Raw genomic sequence first — 26,253 nt, 5'->3', positions numbered from 1 at the left:
CCTTGCTGGCTCCGTCTCCTCACTTCCCACTCACGCCTCGGGCCCCAGCAGCGTGGCTTCTGCCGTGAAACTGCCTGTGCCCAGGACACGAAGACCCCCGTGCTGCCCGAACACAGCGGCTCTCAGGCCTCACGCTTCCCTGCAGCCCTGTCCCCCGCCGCCTGTCCCTTCCCGGGGCCTCGGCCGCGTCCGTTTACACGCTTGGTGTCCCCTACACCCAGGCCTCTGTCCTCGGCTGACCCATGTGCGTCGGTGCGCCCCAGGATGGCTCACCTGAGCACCTCACGGGCATCTCCGGCTCGACTCACACCCCCCCACCCCGACCCCGAACTCACCTTCGCCGCTCTCCCGTCTCAGGCCAGCTCTCTCCACAGCTCCGCACGTGTTAGCAGACGTCCCCCAGGCACCGCACTCAGTTCCTAGCGCTGCTTAACAAACTGCCACGACACGGTGGTTCTCGAACACCACACGTTTATTATCTCACGGTTCCAGAGGTCACAAGTCCTAAGATCGAGGCGTCGGCAGCGGGCTGAGTTCCTTCTGGAGGCTTGAGGGAAGAATCTACTTCCTTGCCTTTTGTAGCTTCTAGAAGCTGTCTGCATGCACTCCCTTGGCTCCTGGCTCCTTCTTCTATCTTCAAGGCCAGCAGGATAACATCTTCCAATCTTGTCTTTCTGACTCTGACTCTCCTGCCTCCCTCCCATAAAAATGCTTGTAATTCCACGAGGCCCACCCCGATAAACCAAGATAATCTCCCCACCTCAAGCGCCTTAATTGAATTACGCCTGGAAAGTAAGTCCCTTTTGGCCTCTAAGAGGACATCCGTACAGGATCCGGGGATGAGGATGCGGCCATCTTGAGGGGGCCATTATTTGGCCTACCATACTCACTTCCCTCCCCGTCTGCTCCGAGCCTCTAGGGTACCCCTCCAGTGACAGAAGACATGTTGACCCATCGCCCCTCCATATGCAACGTCTCCATCTGAACGTTCTCGGGCGATAGGAGAGCTTGTCCATCACGCCTCACCTCTGCTCGATATTCAACCGTCTCTTCAGGGGGACCCTCCCACCAGGGTTTTCAAAGACGTTCACGTCTCTCTCTTAACAAAGTCCCCCGCCCCCCGTGCCTGCCGGCAGCCAACCCTCGTATCTCCTGTCTCTCTTCCACTTGTCTTATCTCTAATCAAGCTTCTAAGAAGTGCCTCTGCTGGTCACCCGGCTTCTCACAAGGTTCCCTTCGGGTGGTGCTCTGACGGGGCTTCTCCACCACAGCACTCTGGACCCCCGAGACCAGATGGCTCTTTGTTGTAGGAGGCTGTCTTCTGCATCACGAAAGGTTTAGCAGCACCCCTGGCCCCTACCTTCTAGATGCCAGGAGCATAGCCCCCATCCCAAGCTGTGACGGCCCAAAATGTGTCCAGACATTACCAAATGTCCCCCGGGCGGGGGGCGGGGGGGAGGGCAGGGAGGAAGGGAGCAAACCGCCCCGGGTCGGGAACCTCGGTCTTGGAGTACCAGGTCTTGCTAAAGTGGCCGGTGACTTCCCTGGCACTAAGCCCAGTGGACCGTTTCAAGTCCTTCTCTTGCCTGGCTTCTCAGAAACACTTGACCCCGTCGACCGTTCTGGCCTTCCCGCCTCTCAGGGTGCACGTCCTCAGTCTCCCTTGCAAGGACTGTGCTCCCCTTCTGGACGGCTGAACCACCGAAGCTCCTCAAAGCTCATTCTAGGCCCTCTCCGCCTCTCGTCCGTCGGCTCTCCCTATACATCCAAGACTGTCTCCCCCTCCAGGCCCCTGTGTTCGCTCCACTCCGGGCACAATGACCCAGTCGCGCAAACATGCCATACTCCCGCCCGCCACAGGGCCTTGACACATGCTGTCCTGTTCATCTGGTGGGCATTCTCTTTCTTCAATCACACCTCAACTATCAGGAAGCCTTCCTTGACCTCTGGCCACATCACTTCCTCTGGTTGTCCCCTTCCCTCCTAGCCTCACTGCCTCTTCATCACCTGAGCCACAATTTTACATTTATTTACCTTATTATTTGATTCATTCCGGCTTCCCCACAATAAGCTCTATGGGGGCAGAACTGATGTCTGATCTGGCCCCCACAATAAGCTCTATGAGGGCAGAACTGATGTCTGATCTGGCCCATCACTGTATCCCTGAGGCCAGTTCAGGGCTTAGCACAAACGAGACCCACGAGAAAGGTTTATTTCATGACTGATAAACGACCTTCCTACTCCCTAGCCTGCTCTTCTCTACCGGTCCCACCTTCCTCCAACTCTGCTCAAGCCGGATGCTCGAGAGGCGTCCCTAATAATCCCTTCCACTTCAGATCTTGATTCTCCCTCCTAAGTCTCTCTCAAATGTGCCTGCCTGTAGCACCTAAGTTGAAACCAGCATCTTTTCTGACCTGAAACCCCCCCCCCCTCCCCGGCAAGGCCCCTACCCATCCTGATTCTGCGTTCTGCAACCTGACCTAACCATTCCGTAACGCCTCCGCCCGACAACTTCAGAGGTTCCCATGGCCCGCAGAAGGAGCATGCGCTTACCCTGGCTTATGAAATGTAGGGTGATCTGGCCCCTGACTCCCTCTCCTCTTGACTTCCTGCCACTCTGCCTGTCAGACTCATTGCTGTCGCCACACGGACCTGCCAGCCGACCTGTGTGAATACAGCATCCTCCCACCCCCCTTCCACTAACTACTACTCATGCTTCAAGTCTCAAGCTAGAGGAAACCCCGCCCAAGCCCCTCGAGTAGGCCAACAACAACAATAATAATAGCTGATGTTCACCGCATGCTTCCTAAAGGCAGGCGCGGTCCTAAGAACTCTATAGCATTGACCCATCGTGTCGCACCGTCAACTGTGATCATTCTGTTACAGGACAGGCACAGAGAAGTGAAATGATTCATCCAAGGTCACACCAGATAGGAAATAGCAAAGCTGGCTGGCGTAATGAACTTGGGCTCCAGGCCCCAAATCCATCAGCACCGTGAACTCCACCGTCTCCCTCTGCAACTAGAATGTCTCATCTTCCCTCCTTCCGTAGCGATGATCACATGTGCCCGTACCTGTTCAATCCCTGTCCCTCCCCCACCAGACCGTCCACTCCCCGAGGGCAGGGACCACGTTGCCTCGGGCACCCGGTCCAGCCCCTGGCATCACTGCTTTTTTAGCTGAATGTCGTGCTCTGCATTCCCACAACCCCCAGACCCAAGTCACCCGCTCCGGAGGAGGGCTTGAGGTGAACCCTTGGTCCATTTCACAGAACGGTCTACCAGACCCACACATAAAGAATCATGAGAAAATCACCCTGAATTCTCTCCGGCTGGCTGGTCCCACGGGCTCCCTAGAGCCCTACCACTGATTCTGCGGACTACCGCCTGACGGGCTCCTTAGCATGGCCCTCGGCCACCAAGGAGCACAACCACTCAGCCAGGGCCAGGGGGTAGCAAGATCCATCATGCACGCATCCCGGAGTGATGGCAGAAAAAAAGCTCTTGGGCCTGGCTGGGCCAGCGTATGGCTCCCCCTGCTGGCTTCCTTCCACGTTCATTAGCACCCTCTCCCACTGCACAGCCCAGGGGACACTCACCAGCCACGAGAAGAAGCCAGCCGATTTGTCCTGGGTGGAGATCTGCCCCTCATAGGGGCCGAAGATGTGACCCTTGGGGATGACCTCATTTATGCATCGCACGTCATTCTCCCCACTGGCTTCCTTGACCACCTCCATGCCCTGTGGGATGGTGAGGGCAGCCCTGTCTGGGATGCCCACGGGCACCGGCGTGTCGGACACAAACACTGGGGGACCGTGGTTCGGACACTCATCCACAAAGTACTCCTGGCAGGACTCGCAGACTGAAGGGACGGAAAGAGCGAAGAGAGCCTCAGTTGCTGCAGGGAGGCAGGACCTCCATGGCAGAGGCTGAGGGGCTGATGGGAAGCCCACCCTGAGGACGGCACAGGGCCGTGAAAAGCCCACCGCAGGGGACTCGGGAGTCCCGGCCCTGGCTCCGCCCCAGCCAGCCACAGGCCCCAGAGTCTTCAGCGGTAATAACCCATTCCCCTCCCCGGGGGCTCAAAGGACACGCCTGCCAGTGCTAAGGAAGCCAGTAGCTCCCTTTGTATCAAGTTTCAAGCACAGCTTTGGAGTCAGATGGGTCTGGGTTTGAACTGCAACCATGCCTCTGTGGCCTGTGGGACCCGAGGCAGGGTGCTTAACCCTCACCAAGCCCTGGGGTCCTCACCTGGAAAATGGGACCCATAACAGCCACCTCAGTGGTTAATGGTGAGGCTAAACTGAATCCGGGACCCGTGTCTGATACATGACAGGCGAACGCCTGTGGTCAGTTACGGCTGCAAACTCCCTAAGCAGAGCTGGGGTGGAGGTGGGAGTCGGGGGGGGGGGGTGGGGGGGTGGGGAGGGAGGAGCAACCCAGGAACAGCCTCGAGCTCCACTTACACCAGAAGTCCACTTGCTGGAAGCTTTTGGGCATGATGAGCTCACGCTTCCCCTTCAGTTTCTTGGGCTCCACTTCCATGGACGAGGGGTCTGGTCTCCTAGAGCTGGCCAGACCAGGGGCCAGTGGAGAAAGCAAAGAAGCCATCAGAGAGCGGGAGGCTGGGGGGCAGAGAAGCCGTGGACCTGGCCAGGAGGCCACGGGGATGCGGGATGGGCCGAGGAACCCCAGCCAGGCTGCCCACTCAGTGCAGGGACAGCGAAAAGGTAGGATCTGAGACCTGGACCCAGCCAGGCCTTCTAGGCTCCCTGCTTGCGTGCCTTCTAGAGCCTGCGCTCTCCCCTCTGCTCCAAGGAGCTGCCCAGAGCCGGCTCAGGAAGGTGGGCCAGGAGTGGGAACTCTTCCCCAGGGCCTCCAACCAACCCGGCCCAACGACTCCCCACTTCTCCCTCTCCTGTCCCCACACCAGGGCCTCACCAGGGCTGGCCATACTCCTGGTCGCGGAGTGGGGAGCAGACCTCTGTCTTCACCACGGTCACCATATCCCCCACGGCCGCCTTGGTCTGCGCCAGGCACTCCTTCATGTTCTCAGTCATTCTGTCCTGGGGACGCGAAGGCGGGACCAGCACAGGAAGAAGATCAAAGAGACAGGGGAAGAAGGGTGAGTGTCACAGAGGGCAAGCGGGGGGTCCCGTGGAGTCTGGTTACCCTCCCTGCCATCCCCAGAGGAAGCGCTGGAGAACACAGACAACAAAAACAGCTGTAGCTCGGCCAAGAGGAAATGCCATTTCTATCCCGGGCTGGTCCTGGGGAAGACTGGAGCCACCAGCCCCATGGGGTCAGAGGACGAGGGGCAGCTCAGGCCAGGGGGCAGGACTGGAGAGCGCAGCCCAGACCCCAAGGCCAAGGGGCAGAGGGTATGGGGAATCCACAGGAAGGAGCCTCGCACAAAAGTCTGCACTGGGGGGCAGGGGAGGGATCGACTCAAGTCCAGCTGGGGCCAAGCGGGGCTGGAGGATGAACCGGGCCCCCAGCGCCTGGCTGTGCAGCCCCTCACCCAGAGGCTGCCAGGGAATGCAGCCGGGCCCGCTTTGCCAGCTCAGAGCAGGTACAGGCGGGGCCTGGGGGTCCCGGTGTGGGCCGGCGAGCCAGCCCTGACTCCGAGCCCCACCCGCTCTCTCCAGGGAAGTCGCCCCAGCCCGCCGCTTACCGCCCTCCTCCACCACCGCGCCGGGCTTCAGCCCCTCCCTCGGCACCCCTGGGTCCTCATGCCAAGCCCGGGGACACTCTTCGGGCCAGGGCGGTGCGCGGCTCAGGCTGGGACCGCGCTCGCGGCCCGGGACTGGGCAAGCGGCGTGTGTGACTCACTACCCGGGGCCCCGCTGGCCACACCCCTGCTCCTCCGCTAATCAGCCCCCTGCTCCCCACCGGGGCCCCAAAGCCGGCGGCTGCTGGGAGGGGTGCGGGGAAACACGACGGCCTGCCCCCTCCTCCAGAGCCGGCGGGGCCGGGGGGGCGCGCCGAGGGGGCGGGAGCTGCCCGGGCGGGCCGAGCCGCCCCGTCCCGGCCCCCAGGCCGCCCCCCCACCCCCGCCCGCCGCCGCCGCGGCCCCGCGCGGCGTCCCGCCCGCGTGTCCGGCGGGGAAAGTGTGAGGTCCCGCGGCCGGGCGCAGGGGCGGCGCGGGGGGCCGGGGAGGGCGCGGGCCGCTCTCTCCCTCTCACCAACCTTCCCGGCGGGGAGCTCCCTGCCCTGCCCGGCCCGGCCCTGCCCAGCGCCGCCCCCCGCCCGCCAGGCCCGGCATTCCTTGCGGGGGCATGTGGCTTCTTGCCGGCCCCGGGGGCACGCAGTTGGCTGGCGGCCGGGAGGGGGGCGCGCGGGGAGCGGGAGGCAGCGGGCGCCCGGGAGGGGCGGCGGCCGGGGGCCCGCCCGGCAGGGGGTGCAGCGCCCGGCGGGCTGGGGGACGCCGGGCGGGCGTCCGGGGTGGCCGGGAGCGGAGGTGGCGGGCGAGCGAAGCGGGTGGGCGACCGGCGCGGGCGGCCCCCCGCGCGCCTTCCCTGCGGCCGCCGCGGACTCCGCGCGGCTGCGGCGCGGCCTGCGGCCAACCGAGCGACACAGATCCCTGCACGCCGCCCCTTCCCCACCTGCGCGGCCTAGGGTGGGGACCCGGCGCCTGCGGGGGAGGGGGGGGGCGGGGGGAGGCTCCATGCCTGGTGGCGGGCCCTCAGCCACCCGTCAGGGGGCAGGGGTTGAGGGTCGCTGAGGCAGGAACCTGGGGGGAAAGATGCCAAGGGACTTGCCCAAGGTCGCCCGGCCCATTCCTGATGGAATCTAGACTGGAGCCTGGGACCTGCTGAGTAACTGGGAAACAGGAGAACCCCCAGATCCAAGCGTTATGTTTCAGGCCTCTGCCCAGCCTCTTCCAGAAGGATCACCGGGATCACCCTGGGATGGGTTAAGGCAGCCCACAAGTCCAGCTGCCAGGTAGGGGCAAGGTCCTATGGATTCGTCAAGGTTCACTGAGCACTTCTGCCCTGAGGAGCACTTCTCACTCGGATGGGCGATATTCACACACAACACACCGCGCGGTAGTGAAGTCTGGTGGTTAGACAGACGCCTGGGTCCCTAAAGGGGCACTGCCTGTGTTCAAGCCCCGCTGACTGGCTACGTGACCCTGGGCAGGTGTAAGGGACTGAAAGTTTGTATGCTCCCCTACCCCAATTCATGGGTTGATGCCATGGCCTTTCACGTGACTATATTTGGAGACTGGGCCTGCGAGATGATAAAGGTTAAATGAGGTCCTAAGGGTGGAGCCCGAATCTAATAGGGCTGGTACCCTTATAAGAAGAGGGAGAGACACCAGAGTGCTCTCTCTCTCTCTCTCTCTCCACCAGGTGTGCAAACCAGGAAGAGAATTCTCCCTAGGAACCTGATTGGCTTGCACCTTGGTTTTGGACTTCTCAGCCTCCAAACCCGAGAAATAAATGTCTGGTGCTTTAGGCCACCCCGTCTATGGCATTGTGTTATGGCAGCCTGAATAGACTGAGACAGCAGGTTATCCAACTCCCCTGTGTGCCCATTTGTTCCCCTGGAAAATGTGGCCCGTGTTAGATTCCGTCCCAGACGTTGCTGTATGAAATGGACAAAGATGAGTTTGGAGGGGGCCAGGCGCAGTCCCTGCGTGCGTATCTGCTCATGAAGAAAGCTGATGGGGAAGGGGGGTATTGACTGACCTCATTAAGGGGTGGCTTTGAATTCCCTCTATTGGGTTGGGTTGTTGTTGTTGTTGTTTAAGTCAATCATTTGCAGAGTCTGGCCCTCTATTAGAAACAGACTGCTTGGGACCGTTTTGCATTTCTCCTGCTCCTGCCCTTCCGTCCTCCGCCAGCCCCACCTGTATGCCACCTCCACCCTGTGAACTTGGGTCCTCCGCTTGCCGGACACCTGGAAAACTCCTACCCATCCTTCAGCCCTCACTGTCGCCCCCTCACCGACTTAATACCCTCTCCAGCTTGTCACCCTCAGAACAGTCTTTTGCCAGCAGCATTATTTAATTAATACCTCATTCCCACTAACAGATGGTAAGTTCCACACGGGCAGGCACTTTTGCTCTCCAGTGAATTGCCAGCACTCGTCACCGTGTCTGACACCAGGGAAGAGCTAGGGAAAGACCAGCAACGTGCTAAGGCATAAACTTTAAGCAGGCACCCACCCTCAGGATCATGCACTTGCAGGAACGGCACCTGAAGATGAGCATGTCCTTGCATCTGGCGCCCTGGGTGCCTGGCTTGCCTTATCCTGGCCTCAGCCTTGCCCAGCACATAGCGTATTCTCAGTATTTGCCAAAGGAATTAACGACCGGCGACCCGTGTCGCGATTCACCAGCCCCCTCTCATGTGTCCTGCAGGCCCCCTGGAGAATCTCAACTCTGAAAGAGATCTGAGAAGCGAAGACAGGGCGGGTGGGTTATTGTCTTGAATCCTCGTCTCTTTGGGGTGCTCCCTCAGTGATCTCTGCTAGGCAAGGTGGGTGGTCCGATGGGTGAGGCTGGCGTTGAGAGGCAGTGAGGTAGGTACAGTGGAGAGTAGGAATGGAATTGGACTCCTGAGTCCTGGACCCCTATGATAGGAAGTCATAGGTGTATGCAGCGAGCATGGGAACATCACTTAAACGCACCAGGCCTTGGCGTCTTCCTTGGTAAAATGGAAATCATCATCATTGCCAGGTTATCCCCATAAGGAATGAATGAGAGAAAGGCTGGGGCAAGACCTTGGGAGGGCCAAGTGCTACGCGTTTGTAAAGGGTATTAGTATTTAACGTTTATTTATTTTGGGGACAGAGAGAGACAGAGCATGAACGGGGGAGGGGCAGAGAGAGAGGGAGACACAGCATCGGAAACAGGCTCCAGGCTCTGAGCCATCAGCCCAGAGCCTGACGCGGGGCTCGAACTCATGGACCGTGAGATCGTGACCTGGCTGAAGTCGGACGCTTAACCGACTGCGCCACCCAGGCGCCCCAGGGTATTAGTATTTAACTGGCCACCCAGAGGCAAAGGGTGAGCAGGAAGAAGAGAGAGGGGGGATGGGGGGAAGACAGGCCAGAAAGGGGGTGGGGAAGGAGGGAAAAGGCAATAGTAAGAGAATCAAGGATGGAGGGGAGGAGGGAGAGAAGAGAGGAAAGCAGGCATGGGGGTGGGGAGGAAGAGACATGTAGACGTTTTTCTGCATCTTGAATGGAAAACTATCCCCTCCGAGGAAAACATTCATTCGTCTCTCCAAGTAGAGAGGTCTTCTAGCCATTTCCTGGGATGTCTTACTTTTCATTTACATCCCACCTTCATCAGGGAAAAGAATCATGATGATTTATAACACAAACACATACTCAAACAGGACAGAGATTTCATGGAGAACGACTGAGGCCAGTTCTACCAAGAGTCTATCATAAGATGGCCAGCGATCCAGCTGCGCATTCGGTTCTGAGCCTCCTGGCAGCTACGGCAAAAAGGGAAACGTGATGGGTTACAGAGCACTCGTTATTTGACACTGATTTATTCAGTGCACGATTCAGTTCTTTCCATTCTTAGAGGAGTCCAGCCGCCTGGTGGACCAGAACCGAGCCTCGCTTGCGTGACTGAGGTGCATTACAAGTCCCTTCTGTGTCTGGAGCAGAGGCCGTGGGAGTTGGGGTGGGGGAGGGAGAGGATGGCGTGCGGCAGGCCGTCCGTTTGGGAAGAGAGAGAGAACACCACGGGTTGGTGTCCTTCACGGGGCCCATCTCGGCGGGCGCTGTCAAGCCTGCAACTAGGGGAAGGTCCAGCCACTGTTTCCGCGGCCTGCGGTGGACCCGTTTGCCCAGTGAGGGGCTTGGGGGAGGGGTGGTCAGCAGGCCTCACGGAGGACTCCACGCTGCTGGCAGTGGTCCCTCTCAGCTGGCTCCTCTGAGTCTGCACACGCAGAGATTAGGCATGTTGCAAACCCAGCAATGAGATGCAAACCCAAGAGGAGGGGGCAGAATGCAACTCAGGAGGCAGCAGCTCCGTTTTCACCCTTGGCGGCGTGCCAGGGTCCTGGAATGCCCGGCAGCCAGCGTGGCCTGAGGACTGGGAATCGGTGCCCACTTGGTTTCCCTAGAGGCTGGCACCACAAGAATCTGACAGGTCTGCTGGCCAGGTCTGACAGCATCCTGTGTTGTTCCGTCCCATAACAAAGGGACAGGCCATCAGAGGGCTGGCCCCAGTCATGCGGTGACCTGGGCTGGGTCCCCCGCCCCCCCCCCCCCCCTCCCCGGCTCTGAGCTTCAGTCCTGGCTGTGCCATAAACTTTTTAGGAGACCTTGAGCAAGTTCCTGCCTTGCCCCGAGACTCAGTTTCCCTTTCTCGAGAAATAAAAGGTCCAACGTGGTTCTTAACGGTAAATCACGGGGGCGATGGGGGGAGAGCATGGAATTATTAAGGGAGTTGTTGAATCAAATGCCCAGCAAGCACTGCCTATAGAGAGAATAAATGATACGCCTTGAACTTGCACGTGAGACAGATTTGTAAATGTATATACATACTTTTACGATGAACAAATGATAAGTTTATATTAAAACGTTACTGAATTCGGAGAAGCCGAATGTCATCATGTGTTTTATTCACCAACTGATTCCAGCACAGCCACTTACAAGCTACGTAACCTTGGAGAAATTAACCACTCCTACCTTCCTTTCCCTGTCCAATGGGACGGATGTCAGGACCCATCTCCTAGGGCCGTTTTACATAGCATAGTATCTGGCATACAATAAGCACTCTATAAATAATTAGTTCTTATTATCATTCATTTATTTAGTATTTTAAAGGTATAGCAGACATCAGGGGGGCACGTCGATGAAAAAAATTTTTGACGTTAAAAAAAGGGGCTCTACAAGCAGTTACGACCCTTAAGAGAGAAACACGTTTAATAAGTCTATACTATAAAGATGCTCATCCCAGTAGAAAAATGGGAAATAGCATTAAAAAAGCAATTTGCAAAAGAAGAAAGACAAATGGCCGATATGCTTTATGAAAAAGCCACAACACTTTAATACCCAAATAAATATAAATGAAAACAAACACCATTTTTCCTCTGTTAGGTTGGCGAACATTAAAAATCTCTATCCTATTCCAGGTTGGCGAGAGCGTGGGGGATATACCCTACACACCCTCCTGGTTGGAATATAAATTGGTGTGACCTTTTTGGAGGGCAACTTGGCAACACATATCAAAAGACTTGAAATGAGAAAACCTTTGTAGGAGCAACCCCAAACCTAGGAATTTCTCCTAAGGGCATCATTAAGTTGTGTTCAGTGATTTACCCATAAGGTTGTCCTCTGCAACACTATTTTTAGCGGGGGGGGGGGGGGGGGGGGGGGGGGGTAAGAACCACACAAAAACAAAACAAACAAAAACCACCGAAGAATAAAAGTAAACCTTGAAAACGGGAGAGAAGTTAATATGTAGCGTACGGTGAAATATTAGACAGCAATTAACAATGCTTCCGAAGAATATTTATTGACATGGAAACACATGCTCAACATACTGTTAGTGAAAAATGAAAGCTACTAAGTGAAAGAAGATAATTGGCAAGGCCCCCTGCTGTATGATTCCCACTATATGACATTCCGGAAAAGGCAAAACTATGTAGGCAGTAAAAAGTTCAGTGGTTTCCAGGAGTTAGCAGGAGGGACGGATGAACAGGCAGAGCACAGAGGGTTTGTAGGGCAGTGAAACTATGCTGTGGGACAACTATAATGGTGCATACATGTCATTGTACCTCTGTCCAAACCGCTAGAATGTACAACACCAACAGGAAGCCTGAATGTAAACCACGGACTTCGGGTGATGATGACGTGTCAGGGCAAGTTCATCGGTTGCAACAAATGTAGCACTCCCGGAGTCCGGGAGATGGCGGGTGTGCGGAGACAGGGAGAATATGAAAGCTCTCCACACATTCCCCTCAGTTTTATTGTGAATCTAGAATTTCTCCAGAAAATAAAATCTATTTTTAAAGATGAAGGTTGTTGGGACGCCTGGGTGGCTTAGTCGGTTAGGCGTCCAACTTCAACTCAGGTTGTGATCTCCCAGTTCATGGGTTCGAGTCCCGCATTGGGCTCTGTGCTGACAGCTCAGAGCCTGGAAGCCTGCTTTGGATTCTGTCTCCCTCTCTCTGCCCCTCCCCCCCACACACTCTGTCTCTCAAAAATATATAAACAGGGGGCGCCTGGGTGGCTCGGTCGGTTGAGCAGCCGACTTCGGCTCGGGTCGTGATCTCGCGGTCCGGTAGTTCGAGCCCCGCGTCGGGCTCTGTGCTGACAGCTTGGAGCCTGGAGCCTGTTTCGGATTCTGTGTCTCCCTCTCTCTGGCCCTCCCCCGTTCATGCTCTGTCTCTCTCTCTCTATCTCAAGGGTAAATAAACGTTAAAAAAAAAATTAAAAAAAATATATAAACAGTGAAAAATTAAAAAAAAAGAAAGTTGTGGAAAGATAGATATAAAATAATTCCATTTTAGAAATATATATGGATTGGGACACCTGGGTGACTCGGTTAAGCGTCCGACTTTGGCTCAGGTCATGATCTCACAGTTAGTGAATTCGAGCCCCACATCGGGCTCTCTGCTGAGAGAGCCTGAGCCTGCTTTGGATGCTCTGTCCCCTCTCTCTCTGCCCCTCCCCGGCTCGTTCTCTCTCTCTCTCTCTCTCTCTCAAAAATAAATAAACATTAAAATACATATATAAAAAAAGAAACATGGATTTGCACACACAGGTCTAGGAGAATATATTCTGGCAGATTCCATGTGGTTAGTTGAAGCAGTGTTAAAGGGAAAGTGTTTCTCTTTTCTTCCTTTCGCTTATGAGAAAAAAGAAAGTCTCAGAGCACCTGGGTGGGTCAGTGTGTTAAGCTTCTAACTCTGGATTTCAGCTCAGGTCACGGTCTCACGATTCATGAGATGAAGCCCGGAGTCGGGCTCTACACTGAGCAGCCTGGGACTCTCTCTCCTTCTCTCTCTGCCCCTCCCCCACTCTTGCTCACAGGTGTATGCACTGTCTATCTCCCTCTCTCCAAATAAATTTAAAAACTTAAAAAAAAAAGTCACTTAACTCTTTAAAGCTCATTTATACTCTTTATACTCATTAAATTTAAGAACTGCTAGCGAAGATAATAATGTCTCGGGTTCTGCCACCCTCACCGACTTCGTCACCGGATGCTGAGACCCAACCAATTGGTCGGGAGGAAGGAGGCTTCAAAATTAGAGACTGAACGGTTGAGCGGCCGACTTCGGCTCAGGTCACGATCTCGCGGTCCGTGAGTTCGAGCCCCGCGTCGGGCTCTGTGCTGACAGCTCGGAGCCTGGAGCCTGTTTCGGATTCTGTGTCTCCCTCTCTCTGACCCTCCCCCGTTCATGCTCTGTCTCTCTCTGTCTCAAAAATAAATAAGCATTAAAAAAATTAAAAAAAAAAATTAGAGACTGAATACCAGGCACATAAGTGGCACTTGCTGTATATTTCATGAATGAATGCAAATCGACTGACTGGCCAGTAAGGGCCCTGATATTTCGATCATGAAGACTTCTATTTGTGTTTTTCTCTACGATTCCCACTTCGAAAGATTTTATCTGCCGAAAAGCCTGCACGCATTGTGTAATGACTCGTTCATTTTCCTAGTTTTTCCCATATACACCGGTGTGCGATAACCAGGATTAACCAGGGTAAACCGGTTAGCCGCTATCATCCCAGGCAAAAGCGGAGAACTCTGGCGTGCTCATTCATTTGTCCTGCTGATTACAGAGAACCGTACAACATTCATTAAAGTTTTTATGTTTACAAAATAGCTCAGCGGGTAGATTACTATGTAGAAATGAGAATAAACAAACCACAACTACACGCTATAGTATGTAGTCACGAGGCCGAGGAAAGAAACGAGCCCCAAAGGGTACATACTGTATAATTTCATTTCTATGAAGTTTAAAAAGCAGGCAAAACTGCAGTGTTAGAAGCCCGTTAGTGGCACGGGCGCCTGGGTGGCTCAGTCGGTTAAGCGTCCGACTTCGGCTCAGGTCATGATCTCGCAGTTCGTGATTCAAGCCCTGTGTGGGGCTCTGTGCTGACAGCTCCGAGCCTGGAGCCTGGTGCGGATTCTGTGTCTCCCTCTCTCCCTGCCCCTCCCCTGCTCTCACTCAAAAATAAACATTAAAAAAAAAAAAAAAGAAGAAGAAGACGCGTCAGGGATAATCTTTGGGCATAACTGGAAAGGGATAAGGAAGGGGCTTAGACGATGTTGGTAACGCTCTATTTTTTAAGTCGGCACTGAAGAGGAAGAGCAAAGAACTTCCATGGGGGAAACTAACCCAGTCCAGCCCGTGATTTTGCAGCTGGAGGAACTGGGGTCCGGCCAGTGAGGCTCCCGATTGGGTTCTAGGCTTTGTCTGCAGAGCGGTTTGTGGGGGAGCATCAGCGGTACAGCTGGCTGGGGGGCAGGTGAGCACATTCTCCCCAGGAGGTCCCTCCTGCTGAACCTTTTAAAGGTAACAGGTTGACTCCACCATGGATAAGATTTTGATAAAAAGAGGTTGGGAGAGGGGCGCCTGGGTGGCTCAGTTGGTTAGGCATCTGACTCTTGGTTTCTGCTCAGGTCACGGTCTCGTGGATCCTGGGGTCAAGCCCCCAGCTGGGCTCAGCACAGACAGCAAAGAGGCGAGAGCTTGCTTGGGATTCTCTCTCTCCCTCTCTCTCTCTCTCTCTCCGCCCCTCCCCCACTCATTAGCTTGCACGCGCGTGCTCTCTCTCTCTCTCAAAATAAAACGTAAAAAGAAGTAGGTTGGGAGAAGCACTGTAAACTTTCTTGAGTCAAGTGGGGAAGGCGGTCAAGAGTGGCACCTTTTTTTGAAAAAAAATGTGTTATGTTTATTTTTTGAGACAGAGAGAGAGACAGAGCATGAGTGGGGCAGGGACAGAGAGGGAGACACAGAATCCGAAGCAGGCTCCAGGCTCCGAGCTGTCAGCACAGAGCCCGACGCGGGGCTTGAACTCACGAACCGTGAGATCATGACTTGAGCCAAAGTCAGACAGTAAACCGACGGGGCCACCCAGGCGTTCCCAAGAGTGACACACCTTTTTTATGTGTTTGCTTCTGACAGGGAACACTGATGGTACCTGGATCCCCTTCCCCCTTTCCTCCCACTAATAGAACCGAACAATGTTCAGGTGCGACACCTCCCTCCCAGGACCTATAAGATTCAGAAGCTGAGCCTACCATCAGCTCCAGGTATGGGCTCAGATGAATCTAAACCGATTATGGCAATACCACCCCCCTCCCCAATTACTGGATCATGGACCTGGCCTTTCATCAGCACCTGACATTCCCCTCCCGAGGAGGTCAAGGTCAGACACCTGACCAACTCAGGCCCCTCAAAGGAAGAAAAGGACTTTGATCTCAGGACTTGAATAAGAAAGGATGCAGCTGTTGCTGCAGAAAGCAGCCACGTTCCTCGGGAAGCACCCTTTAGAACGAAGCTGGTAGCCAGAGCAGAGGGAAGGTGTGGCAGAATAAGTAATATATCTGTTCTTTGTCCCCAGTTCCTGGCAAAGGACACCTGAAACCCTTGGAACTTCCCAAGTAATAGAAGCATCTTTTGTTGTTCATGAGGAGCCCCTTTCTAGCACACCTGAGTTTTTGCTAATGAGTGACTTCCGGTGGGGTCCCTACATAGCCTCAAAATGGGGAGGGTCCCAGAGACCCAGTGTTTAGAAAGCCAGAACTTCCAGCCCCCCACCCACTGACCTCCTGGGAGGGCAGGAGGGCTGGAGATTGAGATCTACAAAGATTCTTAGGTTTTTAAATTGAGGCATAGTTGACTCACAACATTACGTTAGTGTTGGGTCTATACGGGAATGACTTGGTATTAATCTACACTGCGAAATGATTGTCACAGCAGGTGCAGGTAGCATTCATCGTAGTTACAGAATGCCTTTTTCTTGTGATGAAAACACTTAACATCTACTTCCTTGGCACCTTTCAAATATGCAATACAGTATTGGTAACTGTGGTCACCTCGCTGGGCATTTCACCCCAGAACTTGTTTCTTTTACACCTACGAGTTTGTCTCTTCTGTCTCCCTTCATCCTTTTCGCCTCCCCCCTCCCCCCACCCCTCTGGCAACCACCAATCTGTTCTCCGTGTCTCTGAGCTTGGTCTGCTTTGGTTTCGATCCCATGGAGAAGGGAGACCATACAGTATTTTTTTTTTAATTTTTTTTTTAACGTTTATTTATTTTTGAGACAGAGAGAGACAGACCATGAACCGGGGAGGGGCAGAGAGAGAGGGAGACACAGAATCGGAAGCAGGCTCCAGGCTCCGAGCCATCAGCACAGAGCCCGATGCAGGGCTCGAACTCACAGACCGCGAGATCGTGACCTGAGCTGAAGTCGGACGCTTAACCGACTGCGCCACCCAGGCGCCCCGAGACCGTACAGTATTTGTCTGCATCTGACTTACGTGACTTAGCACAATGCCCTCGAGGTCCACCCATGCTGTCACAAAGGGCAAGAATTCATTCTTTTATACGGGTAAATGGTATTCCGTCGTGTATCTATATCACATCTTCTTTCCCCAATCACCTGTCCGTGGACACTTCCGTGGTTTCCATGCCCTGGCTGTCATAAACATGGGAGTGCAGGGATCTTTTCACAATTGCGTTTTCGTTCTTTGGATAAATGCCCAGAAGTGGAAATGTTGGATCATATGGTGTTTCTACTTTTAGTTTCTTGAGGAACCTTCATATCGTCTTCCACAGTGGCAGCACCAACTTACAGCCCCAGAGCAGTGCCCGGGTTCCCTTTTCTCCGCATCCTGGCCATCACTCGCTACCTGTTGCCCTTCTGACAATAGCTGTTCTATTAATGTGATGTATCACACTGATTGATTTGTGGATATTGAACCAGCCTTGCATCCCAGATATAAATCCCACTCGATCGTGGTGAATAATCCTTTTAATGTCTCGTTGGATCCGGTTGGCTAGTATCTCGCTGAGAATTTTTGCATCCACATTCACCTGTGTGCTCTGCGGGCACATCCTCTGCCCACCTTTTAATAGGATTGTTTGGGTTTTTTGCTATCGAATGGCATGAGTTCTTTGCATCTTTCGGATATTAATCCCTTATCAGATACACGATCTGCAAATATGTTCTCTCACTCAGGAAGTGGCCTCAACAAATTCTCGAACGAGATTCAGAGGGCTTCCTGGTCGGCGAGCACGTGAGATGCCGGGAGGCCAGCGCACCCGGAGACATCACGGAGGCTCCATGCTCCTTCCCACGGACTTAACCCTGTGCGAGGTCTCTTCCATTCTGGCTATTCCTGAGTTGTATCCTTTATAATAAACCGGTGACTGTAAGTAAAGCACTTTCCTCAACCCTGTGAGTCATTCTACCAAACGACAGAAGCTGAGGAGAAGGAATACGGGTGCCCCAGGACCTGCAGCCGGTCTCCAGCAGAGAGAGAGGGAGACAGAGAATCCCAAGCAGGCTCCGTGCTGTCAGCACGGAGCCAGATGCGGGGCTCGAACTCAGGGACCTGAGCTGAAATGAAGAATCAGACGCTTCACTGACGGAGCACCCCCCCAGCCCCCCTGAAGTGGGGACGGTCTCGTGGGACCGAGTCTTCAATCTGTGGGGACCAGGGCTAACTCTGGGTGGCTTGAGCCGTTGGGACACCTAACTGGTGTTAGAGAACCAAAGAACGGGCTGGTGTTGGAAAACATCTCAGGGACGGGGACATCAGCGGACAAGGGAATCAACTGCTCCTGCAATCGGCCTACTTGTGCACCCCCTGTTATGCCTCTTTGTTACTCGAGCCCCCTAGGGCGGGTCTCTATTCTGTGCAGCTGTCACCATCCCCCCCTGGTACTTGCCCGACCACAGGTCGAGGCACCTGCCTACCTATTCTGGCTGTGCCTCTGTAAAGACGCTGCTTTGGGGTGCCTGGGTGGCTCGCTCAGGTAAGCGCTTGATTTTGGCTCAGGTCACCATCTGAGTTGGGAGCCCCCGGCACTGACAGCCAGAGCCTGCTTGGGATTCTCTGTCTCCCTCTCTCTCTGTCCCACCCCCATGCTCGCTCTCTCTCTCTCTCAAAATAAATAAATAAGCTTAAAAAAAAAAAAAGACTCTGCCTTGGCACCTTGGCCTCCCAAGGGGCAAATGAGCGCCCACGATATCTCCCCACTGGCACCCCGGTCCCCCAAGCCCACGGCCGGCAGCTATCACCTGAGCACTCTCTCCCACGCACTGCTGGTGTATCTGTGAAGGGCAGTATATGCCGGGAACCTTTGAAAAACATGCACATGACCTTCTGTCCGGCGATTTCACTTCTAGGAATTTCACCGAGATACACGTGCGAGAGTATTCACCGCAGCGCGGTCTAGAACAGCAAAAGACTGGAAATAACCTACGAGTTGTCTGGAGGCTGGTTGAATAAATGACAGGGTGCACGGGCGGCTGTCTCAGGGCAGGAGGTGATGGGACAACCGTCCGGCTCCCACCGTGGCCACCACCCTGGTCGGGGCGACGTCTCCCTCCGGCCTGAAGGGCTGTAAGGGCAGCCTGACTGTCTCCCGGCTTCCACTCTGACCTGCTGTCCATCCTCCAGCCCGCGGCCAGCCGGGTGAGCCTGTTACAACCTGTCAGATCAAACCCTCCGCGGAGCCCCGTGTCACACGCGGCAAACAGCAAAGCTCTCCAGACAAGACGCCGTTGCCCTCTGCGCCCTCCGCGCCTACGGGGTGCCCCCTCCCTCCCACCCCAGCCAGAGGGCTGCCTCGCTCGGCCTGCAGCACCCCATGCTCCTGTCTTGCCGCCTGGAATGCTCCTCCTCCAGAGACCCGCGGGGCTCCCTCACTCCCGTCGGGGCCTTTCTCTGCTCAGTGTCCCATTCTCTGCCACCTACGTAAAGTTGCCGGCTCCTGACCGGTCCTACCCCGCCCCCCCCTGTTGGATTTTGGCCCTGAGCACGACTCACCACCAAATCGACGTGGTGCCCATTTATATCATTTGCTCTCTGTGTCCCCGGCCAGAATGTCAACTCCAGGAGGGCAGAAAGATGTTGACCTTCCGTTTAGTGCTGGATCCCCCGCAAGGGGAACCGTGCCTGCTGCAAAGTGAGCACACGATAAACGTTCGTTGAATGGGTTACAGAATCGGTGGTGAAAACAAAACCCAGGGCAAGATAGCCTAAGTTGAGAGGCCGCAGAAAACGGTGGTTAAGAGAACAGATTCTGGTCCTCGGCTGCCTAGATTCGACTCCCTTAGCTGCTTCACTTAGCACTGTGTGATGTTGGGGCGGTTCCTTAACCTCTCTGTGCTTGGGGGCACCTACCTGGTAAGGCTGTTAGGATTAAATGAGTTCATGTTTGAAATATACTTAGAATGGCAACTGACACGAAGCGAGTAAGCTGTGTAAGTTTTCTATAAAACAAACAGGCCCTGTTTTAACAAATAAAAAGGACACGCACATTTACACGGGCCCACGGATGCAGAGAATATTCTTAACCTGTGGTTGCCTCTGCTCCCGGGCCAGAGGGCGAGAGGAGGAAAGGGTCTTGCATCCAACAGAGTTTTACACCGGACTCGTGCATTTTGGATTTAAAAAAACAGATTAGTAGAGGCACCTGGATGGCTCAGTCTGTTAAGCATCCAACTCTTGATTTTGGCTCAGGTCATAATCCCGCAGTTCGTGAGTTTGAGCCCCGCGTCGGGCCCTGTGCTGACAGCGTGGAGCCTACTTGGGATTCTCTCTCTCCCGCTCTCTGTACTCCTCCTTGCTCTCTCTCTCTCTAAATAAAAAACTAAACATTAAAACAAAAAACAGATTAGTAACGCCTATGAGTTACTGATCGTTGAGGCTGCATGACAGGTACACGGAAGTTTCTTACACTCTTCTATCTAACAAAAAGTTTTCAAAGGCGTGTTGGTATTGATGGTTTAAAAAATAACCTACAGGCTGTCCTGCCACCTCCCGGGCAGGGAGCAACCAGCAAAGACGGCGCAGAAGGGGAGGCCTCTGCTGATGGAGGGGGGGTGGGCAGAGAGGGCTCCCCTCCACCACCTGCTGTCCCCTGGTAGGGGACTTGCGCCCCCTCCCCCGTGATGCTAATGAGGAAGGCGGGGAGTCTAAGCCATCTGCACCCAGGTCCCCTGTGGCTTTTAAGGAGGAGGGCTGGAGGAAGTGAGCTCTCCCATCCCACTGCCTCCAGCAGGCCATGGGAGCTGAAAGCCTGCACCCAGACCACTGGGCCCAGGGCCCGCCTTTCCTGGCTCGAAAAGTCAGGCCCAGGTGGGACTGACCTGCTCAAAGCCTCCAGGAGGACGGTGGCGGGAGATGAGCCCACTGCCACGGGTCTATGCCGGGCACCCCCTCACCCTCCCTTCTCCGGCCCCTGTCCAGGGTGTCCTGTGTATTCTCAAACCCACACTTCCCCCGCCTGCGGGGCTGGAGCCTCCATTTAGGGAGGTAGGGCCCCGGGGAAACAACACGTGGTGTTTTGGATCCAAGGAAAGGGGTCCCAGTGCACGGTGAGACCGGAGGGGAAGGTCTGTGGAGGGAGTCGCTGGGGGAATGTGGGTGGGAGGGCCCTGTAAGCCTGGCACCCTGCCTTTACTTCCTCAGCAGTCTTCTCCTCCTCCCCCCTCGCTGCTCCTTCCTGCCCCTGCCCCTCTCACTGGCTCTTTATTCTCTTCTCCCGGTCTTGCCCCGAATCTCAAAACTAAACCTCAAAAGTCACCTAAATCCTTACTTCTCAATGTGTGGTCCGCCGACCAACCGTAAGGGCATCACCCGGCGCTTATTACAAATGCAGAGTCCCAGGGCGCCCGGGGCGGCTCAGTCGGTTCAGCGTCCGACTCTTGATTTCAGCTCAGGTCGTGATCTCGCGGTTCGTGAGTTTGAGCCCTGAGTCCGGCTCTCCTCTGACAGCGCGGAGCCTGCCTGGGATTCTGCCTCCCCTCTCTCTGCCCGTCCCACTCCCCAAAATAAATAAGTAAACGTTAAAAAAAGAAGAAGAAGAAGAAGGAGAAAGGCAGAGTCCCACGCTCCACCCCAGACCTCCTGCATCAGAGACAGCCCCAGGTGACGGGCACACGCGTGTAAGTTTGGAGAGCACCCATCTGAACTGCCCCACTGCCTGCACGGTCACCGTCTGGGCCCACTGTGTCACCCCATGGGACTGGGGGGTGCAGTGACCAACGCCACCATGTAATGACCCTGCCGTTCGCTGGGCTGCAGTCACGTGTCCTGCTGATTCGTAGAGTCTTGGCCAGAAGCGTGGGGTTCTTGCCGATCTATGTGTGTGCATGCGTGGGCACGTCTTGGGGGTCTCCATGTGTGTCCCCTGTGGCCATTTACTAAGGCACGTAGCTCAGTCTCGAAACAGTGACAGACATCGATTATCCGGGCACAGGCAAAGGAGCAAAGGACGAGACGATTTCGGAGAATGCGTATCTGCCAGTCATAGTGAATGGTGCAGGGAAGGGTAAAGGACCAGCCAGTCAGGAGTGGCGGTTTTGGGGCATTGGAGGAACCTGCGGGGATCTGCTGGCAGCCAGCCACCGTGGCACCACAAACACTAGGCTGCCTCTGGAAGGAGCCAGCGCAAAGGAGTGCAGAGTTAAGATGAACAGACCAAGCGCCGACGACACCGTGCGAGCCCTGGATCCAACCGTTCCTGAAGCCGCGCACGGTCCTGGACTCTGCACTTTGCTAGGCCCATAAATTCCATTTTGGCCTAGTCCTGATTGACTTGAGCTTCTGTCTTACTGTGTTTAGTCCTTTCAAAAACCTAGTGAGTACAGTTTTACTTTACTTGTTTCCCAGACGGGAAACAGAGGCTCCGAGAGGGACCAGCGCCTTGATCAAGGCCGCACAGCAGCCGTCTGGAATCTATCCAAGTCAAAGCCCATGCGATTTCCACTACTCCCAGGTGGCAGTCCAGCACGGGGGTGACACCCTACAGTCAGGGGGTGGGGTATGGTCTTCCATGGCAGGTAGTGAAGGGGCTTCCTGGGAGAGGTGGCCCCGGCGGGATAATCGGAACCTGATCCAACCGGAAACCGGCCTGTAGAAAGGCAGCAGAAGAAAGGACCCGCAGGTTACAAACCGGTGGCTCGTTCTTGTTTTCTGAGGTTTTTTTTTTTTTTTTCTTAATTTGTATTTTTGTTCCAGTTGCCAACTCCGAAGAAACGGAAGATCTCCTGCAAAAACACGACGTTCAGCTTCGCTGGAAAATTGGGAGTGGCAACAGCAGGCAGGTGGCTCCACATGGCGAGAATTTGCCGGAGCTGGGTGGTGGGGGCCCTGCTCCGATGGGCTCCAGTGCCTACTCTCCACGGCCCCGGCCGGCCGTGTTCCCTGCCCAGCCCGGCATCCGAGTTCACGGCCGCGTGGCTGGGACCGCAGTGCTGGGCGCACGCTGTCCTCTGAGAACCCAGACTCGGGTGAGATGGGGCGCAGGGGAAGGGTCCTCACCAGCCGCCCAGGCTCTGTCCACTCGGGCTGCTCCCAAGTCCCCCGTTCCTGGTACCCGGCAGGGGCTCAACACACACTTGCCGAGTGGAAGAAGCAAACGAGCACGTGTGAGCCACCCTGAAACTCCACTCCAAGAGGCAGCGTGGTCTGGAAGTCGGGACGTGAGCTCTGGGGTGAGACGGCTCGGCATGGACTATTACCCACCGCTCACAAGTGTATCATTGTAGGGGGTGGGGAGTTACGTTCCCTTCTGTGCCTTCAGCTACCCCTCCGGAAGAAGGGAATAATAATAGTCAAACAGGGTTGCGTGAGCGAAGGGGTAAGCTGTCCGCAGATAACCATTAGCCTGACCTCTTCCACCGGTGGACAGACTTGAGACAAATTCCTTCCCCCGGTCCAGGCCCCAGTTCATCCAAGGTGGTTAGGTTTGACTTTGTCAGGACCTGTCAGCTCTGGTATTCTGTCACTAGGAAAAGTCAGCATTCGGGCAAACTCCTGGAGCTCATCACAAACAGGCCACCGGGGGCTCTCTGTTAACCACTTCTCTGCTGAGGTCCAAACAGACCTTCGATGGCCGTCACGGCAAGGTCACTCAACGCCAAATTCCTTTCCATTCAGCCCCAGCTCCAGCTCCGGGACCAGCTGGGGCTCCTTTACTCCAAGTCATGATACCCCGAAGGTACAGGGACACGGCTGGAAGGAGTGAGCCCTCGGGGGCCCTTGGTGGGGTCCCCGGGGGTCCCGTCCTCACCCCTGCAAGCACCCAAGCGGAGCTCTCACCACAGGCGCTGCACTGCGGCTGGCGCTGGGGCATCCAGCTGGCAGAGCTGTTTCCATTTCTCTCACACGCCCCCGGATGGGAAATGATTCATGAAAACCAAGAAGGTAAAATTAGCCCAAAGGCTGCCGAGTAATTTATGCAGCCAACAGGGCCAGGAGGGAGGGAAGGCCCACGCTGCCAGCTCAGTGTGGCCTCCCAGGGGCTGGCAGAGGCCAGCCTGGCCATCAGGAGCCTCTGTCTCTGGGGTCTTCTATTTCTGGACTCAGCCTCCAGGGCCGTTGGCAGGCCTTCCGGAACCATCGCTGACCCCCGCCCCACCACACTCCACAGACCCACATGGCTGCCGCTGGGGACCTGCTAAGTGCCGGGGGCCTGCTGGGGAGAAGTTCAAGCGTTTCATCCTGTCAACCCCAAGCCTTCCCAGGTGAGGAATGAATGTGCTGAGAGCTCAGGTAGGTGGCCAAAGGTCCAGGGCGAAGCCAGAATTCCAACCCCGATCTCATGAACTCCAAAAGCTGCACTTCCCCCCCCCCCCCCCCCCCCCGAGCTGGGTGTTGCCCGCCCAACTTGGAGTTCTCAGGGTGGCCCGAGGGCAGTGGACCCAGCGGGGATTCCCTGGCAAGTCCTACCACAGGCTCTTCACCGTCTCACGACTAGTCAATACCAGAACCAAGCCCCGCTGTCCCCGCGTGGCAAGGTGGAGGGTCCCCAATATCCTAGTGTCTTAAAAAGGGGTTGAGAAAATGCGGCATAAAATCGTACCCCGTAATGGAGAAACAGAACAGCAGACAAAAGCGAGCCCCATGGTCTCCCTTTACAGGGCTGTGCGCCAAGGCCCAGAGAGGGGAAGGGACTTACTCAAGGCCACACAGCAAACCTGTGGCAGAGCTTAGGATGAAACTGCATCTCCCGAGTCCCACTGCAGGGAACCTGCTGTCAAAACTGTTTACAAAGACAGCAAATCTGAGTGGGAGGGGGATTCCCTACCCGCAGGGGCAGCCGAGGGGGAAGTCACCCCGGAGACCTCCTGGGGCCCCCGATCTGGTTATGTTTGATATCTGCCCACACTTCTGGAACCTACAGGGAACATGTGAGCACCTGGAGAGGCTCCTCAGAAGGCAGAATCCTGCTCCAGACCTGTGGGAACCCGGGAGGGGTCACCTCGCCTCGGGAGCCTGGGGAAGAACCGCGCCCGCGAAATTGACAAGAAGACGTGTGTGTGTGTGTGTGTGTGTGTGTGTGTGTGTGTGTGTGTGTGCACGAATCACCCAGCAGGCTGTGAGTGTTCGTTAGGAATGCAAGAAATTGACAAGAAGACGTGTGTGTGTGTGTGTGTGTGTGTGTGTGTGTGCACGCGCACGAATCACCCAGCAGGCTGTGAGTGTTCGTTAGGAATGCAAGGGTCCCGCACGGACGCAGTCACAGTGCTCACCCTCAGCCCCTCTGGCCCCTGGCTTGGCCCAGAGGAAGCCCAAGGCCCGTCACAGGTGACACCCCACCACCACCCATGCAGCTGAGCCCCCCGGGGCAGGCCGCTGAGGGCCAGTGCGACAGCTCAGGGCAGCACCGCTCACTCCCAGGACACGGTTCAGAGCAGCTCAGCGGCACTGTCCCCCCTCAGAGGGACCAGAGCTGCCACGGCCCAAGCCCTGAGCTCGTCAGTACTTTCAAATATCAACATGCTAAGTGGGCCCTTCCCCTCGATGCTGGAAGAACGGCGGCTGGGTATTCACTTCACTGACATCCAGGAAGACTGAGTTGCTTGTCTAAAGCCTCAGTCATTCATGGAGTCATTCACTTGACACATTTTTACCAAGCACCTGCCGTGCTGTGCATTGGCACCACCAAGAGCCAGGCAGGTGGATTTTGCCCTGGGGGTCCTCCTGGCCACAAGAAGCATTGTGGTGGTTCGCATACAACCTCTGGAGCCACACCGCTGGGATTCAAATCCCAGGTTCACCCCCATATGACTCTGGGGAGTCACGTAGCCTCTCTGGGCCTCAGTTTCCTCAGCTGTCAGTGGACAATAATAATGGTATCTAACCCCATGGGGTTGGTCTGAAGATTGAGTGAAACGTTACAGGTCCACACGTGGAATAGTAACACCAGGCACATAGTAAGTGCTCAATAAATACGAAGTCATTCATGACCCAGGACCCAAGCCCACATCAGCCACGCTCGTAATTCAGAGCTAGGCCAGCTCAGTGCCTTTGGTGTGACCCAAAAGCGTGACTGGTAAGGGTTCTACAGCTAGAATCAGGAGGTGGGGTTCGAGTTTCCCCTCTGCCAGCTGCCAGCTCAGAGCAGCCCCCGGGCCTCTCCGAGCCTTGCTTTCTCTGGTCTTAAAATGGGCCCGATGATGGCTGTTCTCCTGCCTCCCTGGCAGGAGCACCCAACGTCCCGAGGGTTGCTGTGGCCCCCTGCCCACACCCCACAGGACAGGCTCAGAGAGCAAGCCCCCGCCCCAGCGGGACAGATGGCCACAGCTGACGCAGCCACACTCTGTCCCCCTGCACCTCTAGCGACGGAGAGGGTTTGTGCCTGGTGCTGGGGAAGGGCCGGGCCCTGGGCCAGCTACGGTGCTTCTCGCTTCTTAGGAAATAATCCCAACCCTCTGTGCTCACTGACCGCACATGCCACTGACCGAAGGGGAAGAGGTCAAGCAGGCCTGCCCAGCTAGGCACCTTCTGCCAAGACTGTCACATTGGGTGGCCTCACGAAAAAGAACTGAACAAGAAGCCAGACAGCCTGGGTATAGTCTCAACTCCAGCGGCGGCTACCTGTGCGGCTTTGGGAAAGTCACTTAACCTCTCTGAGCCTCGGGGTCTGCATCCGTGAAATGGCCTTGGCCGGGCCACCCGTTTCACGGGTGGCTGTGACGAGCTGATTAGATGATGGCATCGGAGGTGGTTTAGACCTTGAAGGCTGGGGAGGAGGTGAGGAAAAAGCAAACGCGCCATATTTCCAGCGCTAAGTATACAATCACC

At 55.6% G+C, this 26,253-nt stretch overlaps 1 protein-coding gene and 1 long non-coding RNA gene across 10 annotated transcripts in view; one reads left to right on the top strand and one right to left on the bottom strand.

Annotated features, from left to right (window-relative positions):
- Positions 1–26,253, bottom strand: part of PRDM11 (PR/SET domain 11) — an 89,601-nt gene that overhangs the window by 49,076 nt on the left and 14,272 nt on the right. For 2 of the 9 annotated variants that reach the window (XM_003993196.5, XM_045039170.1), the window contains exons 1-4: positions 5,674–5,984; positions 4,941–5,065; positions 4,466–4,569; positions 3,599–3,861 (exon numbers count right to left, since the gene is read on the bottom strand). In XM_003993196.5, the coding sequence (XP_003993245.2) occupies positions 3,599–3,861; positions 4,466–4,569; positions 4,941–5,059 (486 nt within the window). In that variant the 5' untranslated portion in view covers positions 5,060–5,065; positions 5,674–5,984. The other 7 variants (XM_045039168.1, XM_045039167.1, XM_045039172.1 and 4 more) reach the window with 7 other exon arrangements.
- Positions 6,661–7,464, top strand: LOC111556673. Its single transcript, XR_002736340.2, has 2 exons — positions 6,661–6,944; positions 7,355–7,464. It is a non-coding gene; the product is annotated as an uncharacterized LOC111556673 (long non-coding RNA).

This window comes from Felis catus, chromosome D1, assembly GCF_018350175.1.
Source record: "Felis catus isolate Fca126 chromosome D1, F.catus_Fca126_mat1.0, whole genome shotgun sequence".
NCBI lineage: Eukaryota > Metazoa > Chordata > Mammalia > Carnivora > Felidae > Felis > Felis catus.
Note: the sequence above shows the minus strand (reverse complement) of the source record. Positions and strands in the feature narration are given on the sequence as shown.